The sequence below is a fragment of the Mus caroli genome, chromosome 14 (genome assembly GCF_900094665.2).
Source record: "Mus caroli chromosome 14, CAROLI_EIJ_v1.1, whole genome shotgun sequence".
Lineage (NCBI taxonomy): Eukaryota > Metazoa > Chordata > Mammalia > Rodentia > Muridae > Mus > Mus caroli.
The window spans coordinates 60,680,723-60,693,897 of NC_034583.1; the positions used below are offsets into that span (position 1 = coordinate 60,680,723).

At 46.0% G+C, this 13,175-nt stretch overlaps 1 protein-coding gene and 1 long non-coding RNA gene across 3 annotated transcripts in view; one reads left to right on the plus strand and one right to left on the minus strand.

Moving 5' to 3' along the window:
* Positions 1 to 3,729, plus strand: part of LOC110309119 (ectonucleoside triphosphate diphosphohydrolase 4) — a 29,829-nt gene extending 26,100 nt beyond the window's left edge. For both annotated transcript variants that reach the window (XM_021181547.2, XM_021181548.2), the window contains exons 11-13: positions 634 to 719; positions 1,387 to 1,548; positions 2,553 to 3,729. In XM_021181547.2, the coding sequence (XP_021037206.1) occupies positions 634 to 719; positions 1,387 to 1,548; positions 2,553 to 2,772 (468 nt within the window). In that variant the 3' untranslated portion in view covers positions 2,773 to 3,729. The remainder of the gene's footprint in view (positions 1 to 633; positions 720 to 1,386; positions 1,549 to 2,552) is intronic.
* The window catches only part of LOC110309120, a 60,310-nt gene continuing 48,121 nt past the window's right edge, over positions 987 to 13,175 (minus strand). The window contains exons 2-3 of the long non-coding RNA XR_002379662.1: positions 10,659 to 10,767; positions 987 to 3,687 (exon numbers count right to left, since the gene is read on the minus strand). This is a non-coding gene — a long non-coding RNA (uncharacterized LOC110309120). The remainder of the gene's footprint in view (positions 3,688 to 10,658; positions 10,768 to 13,175) is intronic.

Genomic DNA, 13,175 nt, shown 5'->3' on the forward strand with positions numbered 1-13,175 from the left:
TCTGTCTGTGTCTCTGTCTCTGTCTCTGTCCCTCTGTCTGTCTCTGTCTGTCTCTGTCTGTCTGTCTCTCTGCTCCCCCCTCCCCCGTGCTTCTCCATTCCTCCCCCGTGCTTCTCCATTCCTGATGTTTTCCCTCCCCCTTGCCTCAGGCCAAGCGCATCCCCTCGTGCTCCCTGTCACAGCATCTCTCTAGGTGCCAGCTTCTTCACCCAGCAGAGAGGGGAGGAGTCATGTTGGGAGGTCAGCACCCTTCCAAGGACAGTGTTAGTGGGTGTGAGCAGTTAACGTGACTCCAAGTGACTTCCATCACCATCCTTCCCCTGTGCTAAGTCTGCTCCAAACCCAAGGACTCAGTTTGAATAGGCCAAAACCAGTTTCACTTTGGCAGAGTTTATTCTGGTGCCGTGGCAATGGGAGGTTGTTGGTGGGAGGATTCCCAGGTAAACAGCAAGCACAGTTTGGTCTCCAGGGACTCAAAGAGCCCAGGCTCAAGTTGACTGCACAGACGTCGCTCTGCTTGTGTGTTTCCTGTGCCTGTTATGAATATGAACTTGGTAAGACATTTGTAAGTGGAAAAGCTATTTTAATAAGCTTTAATAAGGGATGGTTTATTTGGGGTGAAACTGTTTTCAGGATTACTGTGCAACAAAGTGGTCGATCCTGCGGGAACGCTTTGACCGAGGACTCTATGCCTCTCATGCCGACCTCCATCGACTGAAGTAAGTAGTCGACACTCGAGTCCTAATCTGCCCGGTGACCCTCTTTATCCTCTGTTCTTCTATACCCTTAGCCTCTTTCCAGTGGGACACGTTTTTGTTAAGGGTTTTCTGCTCAGTTTTGAAATCTTTGTCCCTGTTTGCTCTGCACATCAGAGTTGTATGGGATGCCGCCCGTTTCAGTTTCCCTGTCCCCGCCCCCCCGCCTGACTCCCCAGGACATTAATGCTATGGTTTATAAGATCCCTGTGTTTCACACTGGGGCAGTGACAGAGTCTTATCGCTTATTACTATGACTTATCACTTACTTAGTCCAGCACTTAGTAAAAGGGGGAGGGGCTCTAATAAACATTGAGGCTCGGCTGAAAGGATCCTCCTGCATTTACCTTCTGCCTTAAAGAGGATGGGGTCTCCAGGAGCTGGAACGCGGCAGCGTTTGCTCAGTAAGTGATGGCGTGCTGAAGGCATGTGGAGGGTGGCATCCCACAGAAGCAATTTGGTGGTGCTGTTTCAGGCTAGTCAGTTCCGACAGTAAACTGCCCTCTCTGTAGGGCTACAGCCTGAGCTCAATAATCACGTAGCAGCCACATGTGCTGCCTTCTCAGAGCTGGCCCGTTGCAAGCTGGGGACGACAGCCTGGCCGACCCGTGTCTGTGCTTGGCGTCTGTAGGTATCAGTGTTTCAAATCAGCCTGGATGTTCGAGGTGTTCCACAGAGGCTTCTCCTTTCCTGTCACCTACAAAAGCCTGAAGACAGCCTTGCAGGTGTATGACAAGGAAGTGCAGTGGACCCTGGGGGCCATCCTTTACCGGACCCGCTTCCTGCCCTTGAGGTAGGCTTGAGAGAGGCACAGGCATGGTTCTCTGGAGCGCGCTGCCTCCTGGTGGCTGTATTCTGTGGATGCATCAGAGCTGTGAGGCTAGCCAGACTAACTTGGGTTAGTTATCTTTGGTTAGTTAACTTGGGTCTTCTCCATCTCCCTCCCAAGGGGCTTCCTTTTCTCCCACAGCATAACAACTCTCTGTGGTGCCACCCTGTGTCCCATTTGTCTGTCCCCTAACCCCTGTAGAAGGGTCCATTTAGTGGTGATCCTTATGGCTTCGGGCTCCTTCTGTGATAGTATAGTATCTAGGATTGCAAAAGAAACTATTGTATTGAAGCACATCTGTGACACTGTGGTAGCAGACAGACTTGTGATGTAGGGGTACATCATTATGAGTGCACTGTCTTGCAATGTCTGGTAGCAGAACCATCTTGTCTGTTCCTTCAGCATGGTGATGACTGACAGCTGAGGCGTCGGCCTTCAGAGTGGGCCCAAAGCATCAGTCATCGTCCTTAGCACCCAAGTGTCCGCTAATACTTTTAAGACTGTGGCATTGTCTGTGTAGACATGACCAAAGGAGATCCTAGATTCCAGTCCACACTTGGTCACATAAAGACATACAGCTTTCTTTATTCAAGTTCTCAGACCTAGCTCAGATGACCACATTTAAAACCTTATTTATCTACTGTTCTAAGTTGGGTCAGCTCCAAAAATTCTGTTTAGGAGCCATTACTGATTACACAAATATCCACATGAATGTGTTTGCCCCACCAACTTCCTTGTAAAAACAAAACCCTGGGACCTACATTTATCAAGTGTGTGTTGATGAAATGATAACGCTCATGTCTTAAGGACATGCTTCCACATGTCATTATCTGAGTGTTAACAACATAGTTGACAGGGAACCCACTTTGGGCTTGCCATCCCCTGGTCTGAATGTAAGGAAAGCCAGGAACAGCAGACCCTGCCTGGCACCCTTCTCATTGTCGTTTCTGTTTGTCTCTGTGCCACAGAGACATCCGGCAGGAGGTGTTCCGAGCTGGCCACGCACACTGGCGGGGCGTGTCCTTCGTCTACAACCACTATCTGTTCTCCGGTTGCTTCCTGGTCGTCCTTCTGTCCATCCTTCTCTACCTGCTGCGGCTGCGGCGCATCCACCGCAGGGCGCCCCGCACTGGCTCTCTGTGGATGGAGGAAGGCCTGCCCTCCCAGAAGGGCCCTGGGCCCTTGTGACAGACACTGCGTCAGCCTGAAGAAGACTCTACAGGAAAAGCCATTTTCACCTCAGGGTTTCTTGTATGCTCAGACGGTTTTGTTTGCCCCTTTCCTTTCTGTTACAAAAACCCTCTGATTGTAAGCCCTGCTGTCTAGAGGTACTACCATTGTGAACACAGCTTTAACAGGAGGGGTGGGCATAGGGAGTTCACTCTGCCACACATGAGTAAGGTTGGTAGGACATGCTGCACTTTCAGCACACGCACTTGGATGCAGTGCAAGGGGACAGAGGCAGGTTCCCATCAGTGTGGGTGGCACTTCAGAATGTCCTGGGATGGAACCAAGCCGTGAGTTAGACCCTCTTTCCTCTCCAAACACCTCAACCTAGAAGGGAGGCGTTTGGTTTTATTTGCTGCTCAGGTCCATCACCATCGGTGTTTTCTTGACAGATGTAAGACTTTAGTCTTTCATAGGAAAAATCGACAAGATGGTGGCACAGGGAGGTGACACTGAAGAGTGGTCAGTGATGAGAGCTCCAGAGGCGAGCCATGCTCTGCCACAGACAAGCACACACCTGCAAAGCAGCCGCGCTTGTCTCTGTGGCCCTCTCAAAGCAGCCTTGGGGTTTGTTTGAGTGCTCATTTGTTTTGTTTGTTTGTTTGTTTTTAAACCAGAAAGTTCTTTAAGTTCCCCTGGTCCATAGGTCTGAGAGAAAGCTGAGTGTGCCCTGCAGGCGCCCAGCGCCTCTGAGCCGAAGGTCTGTGCTGTTGAGCTGCCCCAGGCTCTTCCTCTTCCAAGCTGTCACCCCACTGTTCAGATCTCTTCACTGTTTTTCTTCAGGACACCCCACACATTGCCTGACAGTCCTTGTTGTCACGCTGTGGTTGCAGCTGTCGTTGGCAATGCCACTGTAAGCCCACACCGTGGAAGAGCCTGAATTTAAAATAAGAAATAAATGCACACGTTGAAAACAGACTTGACATTTTAAATAGAAACCTGAAAAGGACAACCAGGGACATGCGAGGCTGGTGGGAGCTTCGCTCATTCATTCGTTCATTCGTCCACTTGCTCGTTTGTTCTTATGCTGTTGATTTATGTCAGAAATGTGGGGATCCCTGCACATGGGGGTCGTTTTATTTTGGTAGTGATGGTGACGCACATACTTCCTACCTCCATAACATGTAAGTTGAAGTAGTCGGCAGTAGATGGGTATTTGGAGAACCTTCAGCTGCTTATTCAAAACTGAGAGAGAGAAGAACTGCGACTCCAAAGCCCTGTCACCCTTAGAGAGAGACCACTTAAGACTTCACATTTATGAAAGAAACCCAAGTTCCTCATCTCTTCAACGTGACCATTGTAGATGAAAGACACCAGTGGAGGTTAGGGGCGTGACATTAGCCTCTGTGCAGATCATGCTCCAGGGGACATGCACTGGTATAAATATTCTGTAAATCTGAGAGGGTCAGTTTCTGAAGCCACCAGCAGCTTTAATCCTGCCACAGGTAAGCCGGTCATTAGAGTCCTAGCTGTCACCATGCTGACGTCTTTCCCTTGAATTTCTAAGCCGGTGTGTGTGTGCATCTCTCTGTGTCTGTATCTGTCTGTCTGTCTCTCTTTGTCTCTGTCTCTGTCTGTCTCTGTGTGTGTGTGAGTGTGTGTGTGTGTGTGTGTGTGCCCTGTGAACTGTCTGACGAAGAGGAAGGGTGGTGTTAGACTTTATTTGAACCTCTCTCCCAGTGTCAGGCAGGAGGAATGGTGAGGCCCCATAATCTGAAAATGTGTAACCACCACCTCGAGTTTGGGGCGTCTGCCTTTACAGCCAAGGCAAGCAAAAGCCAGTATAAGAACCTGCTGAAATCTGCCTACCTTCTTTAAGATGTCCTTCCTCTACTTTAGGTAGAGAAGATGCTCATCTGGTCCTGCTCTTGCAGTTTGGGGGCAGAATGGGAACAAGCAGGCACTCAGCTCTCAGCCTGTAACAGGATCCCTGCTGCAAGGACCAACCTAAATCTTCAAAGTATTCCCCCGGCTAGGGTTCCCAGGGCCACACCGCCTGCGATTATCTGATAGCCTCTGGAGCAAGACCTAATAACCATTGCAGATCTTAGCCTTTGAGCTAAGAACATTATTTTCAGCTTCTGAAAGGATTGCTTTAGCAGGACTTGACATGCACACTGTTAATCCCTTGTGAGGTAGGGACAGGCAGATAGACTTCTGTGAGTTTAAAGGCCAGCCTGATCTACATAGGAAATTTCCAGCTACTACCATCTCAAGAAAAAAAAAAAAAGTAATCGCAGCATGGGGAGGCTGAGGCAAAAGCATAAAGATTTCAAGGCAGGTTGCAATCCAATCCCTACCAAGAAAAACAAAAAACAAAAAAAAACAAAAACCAGAAACTTCCTGGCCTTATAAGATCTGAAATATTTACAAATGCCCCTTTATAGAAAAATTTGCTGGCTGTTATTGTATTGGCTTCCTCTTACTACAACAAATTCTGAGACAATCAGCTTACAAAGAGAAAAGGTTACCTTTATCACAGTTTTGGAGGTGTCCTGTGGTTTTTGGCCCTGTTTAGGTCCAGTGCTGAGACAGCTCGGTATGGCAAGAACAAGGGCGAGCACAGAACCACTGCTTCTCAGCCAAGAGCAAGGGGTGGGGGCACACTCCCCTGCAAGGGCACACCCTAGTGACCTGAGAACATCCTGTTTAAGCCCCATCTTACAATTCCTCTGCCTCCCCTAACAAAGTCGGGGGGCCTCGTCTCTAACACAGAAGCCCACAGGGACATTGCAGGTTCCAACTCTGCCTGTGAGCACGAGCCGCTGCTACAAGGGAAACAAGCTGCTCAATCCGAGCTGCTGTTCAGTCCCCAGATGGGAAGTAACCACACATCTGTCTTGAAACATCTGCTTGAGAGGTTTTGCTTTGCATGTCCATTACGTCCAAGGTCCGTTTCATCTGTCTGTCTGTCTGTTTGGTTTGGTTTGGTTTGGTTTGGTTTGGTTTGGTTTGGTTTGGTTTGGTTTGGTTTGGTTTTCCAAATCAGGAAATCTATGCTTCCCCAGATTTTGAGAACAACAACAAAAACCCTTTAGGAAGCTCCTGCAGCGCTGAGGGGGTTCTGAGTCCGAGGAATCCCTGCTCAGAGGGGGCCTGCAGCTGCTCATTGCTGTTGATACCATGTAGCAGGCCACCCTGTGCTCTGAAGATGGTCACGAGTGAGAGATAGGCAGGGATAAAGCTGCTTTGGGACAGGGATTCCTGCCACCCAGGAGCTGGCCAGGAAGCCAGGGAGCTGCACCTCTGGAATAGAAAGAAGACTCGGGCCGGGGAGGTTGCTAGGAAGATGGTCACGTGAGCATATTCTGCATAAATCCCTGACCAAGAGACAGCAGTGAATTAATTCACAGTCACCCTGCGCTATTCCCAGTGGCTGCATTCTAAACCACCCAGGGCTGTTCTCCGATTTTGGGTACCTGATAGAAAAAGGAAAACCTAGAGCCACACCCTTCAGGCTGTGCACATTTCATACGTAAACCTCTGGCTTTAGCTGAGCTCCCACCCCAGGCATAGGTGATGGAGAAGCTGGCAGCTTAAGGCCAGTGTTATTGGTCTCTTCTTGACCACCCTAAGGTAGGTCACTGTCCACTGTTACCGACCCCACCCATGCAGTGTAACCAGCCCTAAGCAGACACTCATTTTAACCCAGGTCTATATGGAATAGTGTTCCTTACGAGAAGCACGTGTCAGCAAGACACTAAAAAGGCAAATGTGTTTTCTGAGCTTTCAAAAGGACACCATCTCCACTCTGGAGTCCTGTGTGATAGATAACGTACAATGCAGCAAAACTGCCTCTACTTAAAGCATTTCACATACTTCAGTGCTCCGTTTTCCTCCAGTGTTGAGTTTCCCTCTAGGTCGGTGTTTCTCAACCTTCCTAATGCTGCGACCCTTGATACAGTTCCTCATGTGGTGAACCACTCCCCCCCCCACAACCAGAAAAGTCATTTTTGTTTTGGTTTCATAACTGTAATTTTGCTACTGTTATGGACCATAATATAAATATCTGATATGGATATAGTCTTAGGCAACCCCTATGGAAAGGTCATTCACCCCTCCAAGGGGGTCGGGACCACAGGTTGAGAAACACAGCTCTGCGTGATACACAGTGTGAACAGCCTGGGAGAATGCTGTGTGCCTGAGATGTTTTACAGTTAGGGATCACAAATCTAAGGGAGTACCTTTAAATGTTTTTTGTTTGTTAAGTGATAGATGTCTTTTAAACTAAGAAATGTTGTTTTGGGAAGCACCCGTGTATCTACTTTCCAGGTTAGGCAGCCTGCTGTCGCACATTTAGGCATGGCTGGATGCTGAAAATAACTGTCATCCAGGGATCCAGAGCCCCTGTGTGCTTTTCTCCTTGTGATTTAAATAGACTCCTCTGTGACGTCTGAATCTTGTTAGAATGACTGGCTGAATTCGAGTCTAAATTCAGCCAACTAAGCTGCGTCTACACACTTTGTTTTTGTTATGTTGAGCTTGCAGCAAGAAGAGACTGAGAGCTGTGGGCACCATGTCCGATAGCACAGAAACCAGGAACTTCCCAAGGAACAGGACTTAACCAGCTCGCACTGTTAGGCCTCTAGGGGCCTAACCGAGGCAGCTGCTTATAAGGTCACTGTGGTCTGGAGAGGGTTCAAGGGGTGAAGCTCTTGCCGTGCAGGCATGAGGAGCTGCGTTTGAAATCCAGAACCCATGTGGAAAGCCACCCGCTGTGGCACATGCTTGTACTAGCACAGCCTACAGAGACAGGGAGATCCCTGGAGCATGATGGCCAGCCAGCCCAGCTTGGTGAATAAGAGATTCCACCTCAAAAACCAAGCTAGACAGCATCTGAGGAACAACACAGGAGTTGATCCCTGCCCTTCCCACACATGGCCACATGTGTGCATTCACACACAAAAGTAAGGTTTCCATTTTGAAGTACCTGTTTACATATAGATAAAGAAATGACTGGGGGCCTGAGAGATGAATCAGTAGTTAAGAGTGTTAGCTGCTTTTGCAAAGCATTTGAGTTCACTTCCCAGCAGCCACAATTGTCTATAACTCCAGGGAATCTCAGGCCCTCCTATGACCTACATGGGCACTGCACAAATGTAACAATGTGGCATACACACACACACATAGACACAAAGTTCTTAATTTTTTAAAGGATTTATTTTATATATGTGAGTATACAGTCACTGTCTTCAAACACACCAGAAGACACATCAAATCCCATTACAGATGGTTGTGAACTAACACGAGGTTGCCGGGAATTGAACTCAGGACCTCTGGAAGAGCAGTCAGTGCTCTTAACTGCTGAGCCATCTTTAACTCAGGACCTCTGGAAGAGCAGTCAGTGCTCTTAACTGCTGAGCCATCTTTCCAGCCTCCATAGTTTTGTTTTGTTTTTTTTTTTAATAATTGTCAATGAAAATCAAAATGGAATAGCACTGGTTTGGGCACTTAACATGGCATTGGGAGGCCATGGTTCACCAGATCTTAGCCACTTGAGAGTGAACCTTTGAACTGAGCAACAGTTATCTGAAACATGGTTAACTTGGGCTGGCCAATACAACAGACCTCTTCCACCAAACTTCATGGACATCGAGTTAGCCCCCAAAACCTTTTCTGCAAGACAGCTTGGCTTTTTCCAGAATCAGTCATAATTTCTAGCAAGTAGTGTGGTTTCCAGTTTTCCTGTCAGCAAAGCTATCCATACAGCCACCATTTTGGAAAGTCTCAGATCCAATTTTCAAGACTGTGTCTTTCAGGTTGCAAGTCTGACTAGCCTCAAATTAATTTTTTTAATTTGTTCTTGACTGGGCTGATTTTGCTCTTGGTGGCTCTCCATAGATAGTAACAGTAAATACCTTTCTGGCTCCTTGTTTGGAGCCAACTTTCACCATATTCTTTCTAAGAAATTCCCAGTGGGCTCTTGCTGTTCCCTTGGGCTTGCCGGTGGCAATATGAATTCCACCTTAAGCCAGTCTGAAGTTCTAAGTGTTCTAGTGTACTTTCTGTTGCTGTGAGAGACACGATGACCAAAAACAACTTTGGAGAGGAAAGAATTTATTTTAGCGTACACCTCCAGGTCACAGTCCACCTCTGCGGGAAATCAGGGCAAGAACTGAAGCAGAACCGTTGGGGAAATGCTGTTTACTGACTGACTTGCTCCCTGGCTCACGCTCGGCTGGCTTTTGCATGCAGCCCAGAACCACCTGCCCAGAGATGGTGCGACTCACCTTCCACAGCAAGACAATCGCTCTTTCAAAGACGTGGCCACAGGCCAATCTAATCAAAATTATTCTTTCATAGCAATTCTCTCATCCCAAATGACAAGAAAAACTTAACAGGGCACTAAGCTTAAAGGCTTTCCTTTTAGAAAATTTCTAATCTCATTACTATTACTAACATGGATGCAAAATACCACTGTGCTGGATGGTTTGGGTTGTGAGCCCAGCCTTTTAACGGTGGAGCCATCTCTCCAGCCCACTGCTTGATTTCAAATCTCAACTTGCCACAACTGAGAATCACCAAGAGAAAGTATCAGCTGTGGAATTGCCTAGATCAGGCTGGCATGTCTATGGGAGTTTATCTTGATTGTTAGTTGATGTAGTGACATCCAGCCCACTATGAGTAACACCATTCCCTAGGTTTGGCTATAATGCAGTATAAAAGAAGAGAAAGCTAGCTGAGAACAAGAGCAAGCAGGAGGTATAGGGTGCATCATCCTCTCTGCTCTGGGCTGTCAGTGTGATATGACTATCTGTTTAAGTGCTTTCCTTGTTTGCTCTCAATGGTGAACTTGTAACCTAGAACTGCAAGCCAAATCAGCTCTTACCTTCCCCAAAGGTGCTTTTTGTAGACACTAGAACAATCACTTTTGCCTTGAGTTCGTTGTGAGCTAAGTATGAATAGCTATGGCCTAGGAGCATGGGTCTGTGTTACTCTGGATAATGTATTTCATTGAGGAGGTGATCATATGACCTTTTATAATCAGAGCACAAAAATTATAAGTCAATTCATTTGCCCCATATGAACTGTTGGTGGTAACAGTAACAGTTGAATCTTCCAGGGGAGGTTTTCCTGTTCTGCTATAATCTGCCTGTTATTGTTAATCCAGAGATTCAAGAAAGGAAAAATCAGTTCCACAATTTTGAGCCAAATTTGAAGCAGGCTTTAATTAAACACTAGCCAAGGCCACCACTGGGTTCCCAGGGAATAGCCACAGGTCACATTTGCAGGAGCCTAAAAAGGCAAAGGCTGGGCGTGGTGGCGCACACCTTTAGTCCCAGCACTCTGGAGGCAGAGGCAGGCAGATTTCTGAGTTCAAGGCCAGCCTGGTCTACAGAGTTCCAGGACAGCCAGGGCTATACAGAGAAACCCTGTCTCAAAAAACCAAAAAAAAAAAAAAAAAAAAAAAAAAAAAAAAAAAAAAAAAAAAAAAAAAAAAAAAAGGTAAAACCCACAACTGATTGCTTTTCCCACCATGCTCAATCAGGGGCAAGCATACATCCTGACATTTCCTGCTTACATACCTCTCCCCCACGTGATCAAGCACATCCAGTGTAGATGGATCAAACAGTTTAGTGGAGTGAAAACATGTGACTTTTTATTTCCCAAGAACGAAAGCCCCCAGCATTCCAGGAAGTTACCTTGTCCTTAAGCAGGGTATCTGGGGCTCCGAGGTTAACTTGGCTCTTTGATTTATAACATTCTTAGCTGTAGAGTTGGAGGCTAGCAGTGTGCTAAGGTTAACAGTGCATTCCCAAAGTTGCACCCAATAGTCACAAAAAAAAGATGTGGAAGATGGTAGTAAGCAACTAGTGAGAAGACTAAAGAGTACAGGATAATCTCACCTTTTAATTTACAACATTCCACCTATTCATAATCAGAAAGCCATAGTCTGTCTTGCGGATCTTCACGGCACATGTGGCTTCTTCAGAGAACTTCAGTTCCAACCACCAACTGCCAGAAAAGATCAAATTAGAAGCTAAACCTCTTTCAGCCATTCTTAGAATATATAAACAGATTTTCTTGAAGGCGGAGGGTAGGTCTGAGCCATGCTTTAAAATAGACATAAAGACAGATGGCAAGAGAAGATGGCTGGCTGATGGGAACTGCAAGGGGAAAAAAAGCCCAAGGCATTTGTTTGAAAGACTGTGAGAGAAAAAAGGCACAGGGAAACGGGAGTAGAGAGAATATAGCCCAACACAGGGTGCCTAACCATTGCCAGAAAGAAGAGTATAAGACTGTGAAAACAGCCTGTTAGAGACGGTGCTTAATACAGGACTTAGTGCTTAGAGCAAATAGCTAAAATCAGCTGGGTGCTGCACGCCTTACTTAGCACTTAGGAGGCAGCGGCAGGTGAATCTCTGTGAGTTCGATGTCAGCCTGGTTTACGGAGTGAGTTCCAGGACAGCCAGGACTACACAGAGAAACCCTGTCTTAAAAACAAAAACAAAACAAACAAACAAAAAAATCAAAACGATAAATACCCAGATTAGGTAGAAGGGAGGCACCAGACTCAAAAACTTAACAATTTAACAGATCACAAAACATGTCCTTGGTTTTGGTTTTTGGGTTTTGGTGTTTGTTTGTTTGTTTGTTTGTTTGTTTGTTTTAAATATTTTTGCATTTGTCCCATGAGTTTAGATTGCATTTTGCCTGTTTTTATTGCTTCATTGTTTAGTTTGTTTTTCTAGATCATGAAATGCTAATAGTTCGCATGGAGGGTGGAGAGTTGTGGTTCTCACCGGCCAAGGAGCAGAGAAGTACCTGCCAGACCTGCAAGAATATCTTCTCTCAGAAAGGTTACCAGAAGACAAAGGGAAGATGCATTCAATTTGGAAACACAATACCACAGAGAGTTTTTGCCAGCCCACCATGTCTGGGGGCTGAAGGTCTCAACCCTCTGCCTGCCTCCTCTTCACAGAGGAAGAATTTGTTGGCATGCTTTCATTGTCTATTAAAATATCCATTAGGAATGGCTGAGACCTGCTGCAGGACCACTCTGGTCTTTGATCTCCACCCTCTACCCCCATCCTGATAGGTAGGTGGATCTTCTTAGGTGCCAGAATTCACAGTCACTTGAACACTTTTATCAACAGCTTGGGTCTGTAACATGTAAGAGACTGAAACAAAAACAAACAAACAGAAAAGTCAGACCTTGGAGATTTCCACCCAGAGAAAAGTCCAGAAAGCTCCTTGATAGAATATAGTGTTGACAGGTTTCAAAGACATGCTCTTTGTTTAAACGATAAACTCAGCTAAATGGAGGGTGAAGGAGGGCCTTCCTTCCTGTCAGCCACTCATCTGAGAAATGTCCTAGGTATCAGGTTTTGTGGGAGACCAGAATTCTAGTGACCCTGACTGACAGGAAGGGGACACACTGGTGTGTGACAAAATTTCCAAGAGACAAAGGGTGCACCTTTGGAGTTCTTGGCAGAGGGCTGATGTTTATTGAATCATTACGTTTGCATTACACTGGTTTATGTGAATGTGGGTATGTGCACATACCACAGAATACATGCGGAGGTCAGAGGACAGCTTAAAGGAGTTGGTTCTTTCCTTCTACCATGGAGGTCTCAAGGATGGAACTCAAGGCACCGTGCTGCCATTCCTGGGCTCCATCATCAACACTGAAAACCAAGACCCACCCCCTCCTACAACTATGCTGGGTTATTATTTAGGGGAATGTCCATTTTTTTTTATATTGAGCAAATTACAAAAACACGGAATAAGTATGTTAAAGACCACTGAGCTTTGTGTCTTTTCATGCTGAGCCATCTTACCAGCCCTTGCAGTGTTAGATCTACAAAGTTCCAGCTCTTTCTGCGGTGAACCATGGAATTCTTACAACCAGCAGTAAACAGATTACCCAACCTGTCTTTGCCATGTACAGGACTTAAACTCCAGGAACCAGACTTGGCATTTTCTTTTCTTAAAGAGTTCCTCTTCTCTACCCAGATTTTAAAACGAAAACAAATTAAAAGTGAAAATAAAACAATTCAGACTCTTAAAATCTTTTTATGCTGGCTATGGTAGCACAGAGAATTTTCTGAACCATCCAGCCATTTTTCTGCTTGGACTTGAATATGTTCCTCAAAGTTCATACACTAGAAACCTAATCCCCAACAAAAATGCAATTCTTGATATTCTGCATGACCTCAAAAAATGTAATACTAGGAAAGAAGGAACTCAGAACTTTTGAGATGGTCCCTAAAATGCCTTCTGTGCGTTTTTATAATTTTCTCACTATAAAAAGATGTATATTCTCCTAAATAATAGCAAGCTGTTTGCTATCACTTGAACAATGGATTCCAGGAACACTTTGTCTAAAGAACACTTTCTAAACCTCCAGCTGTTAACATTTT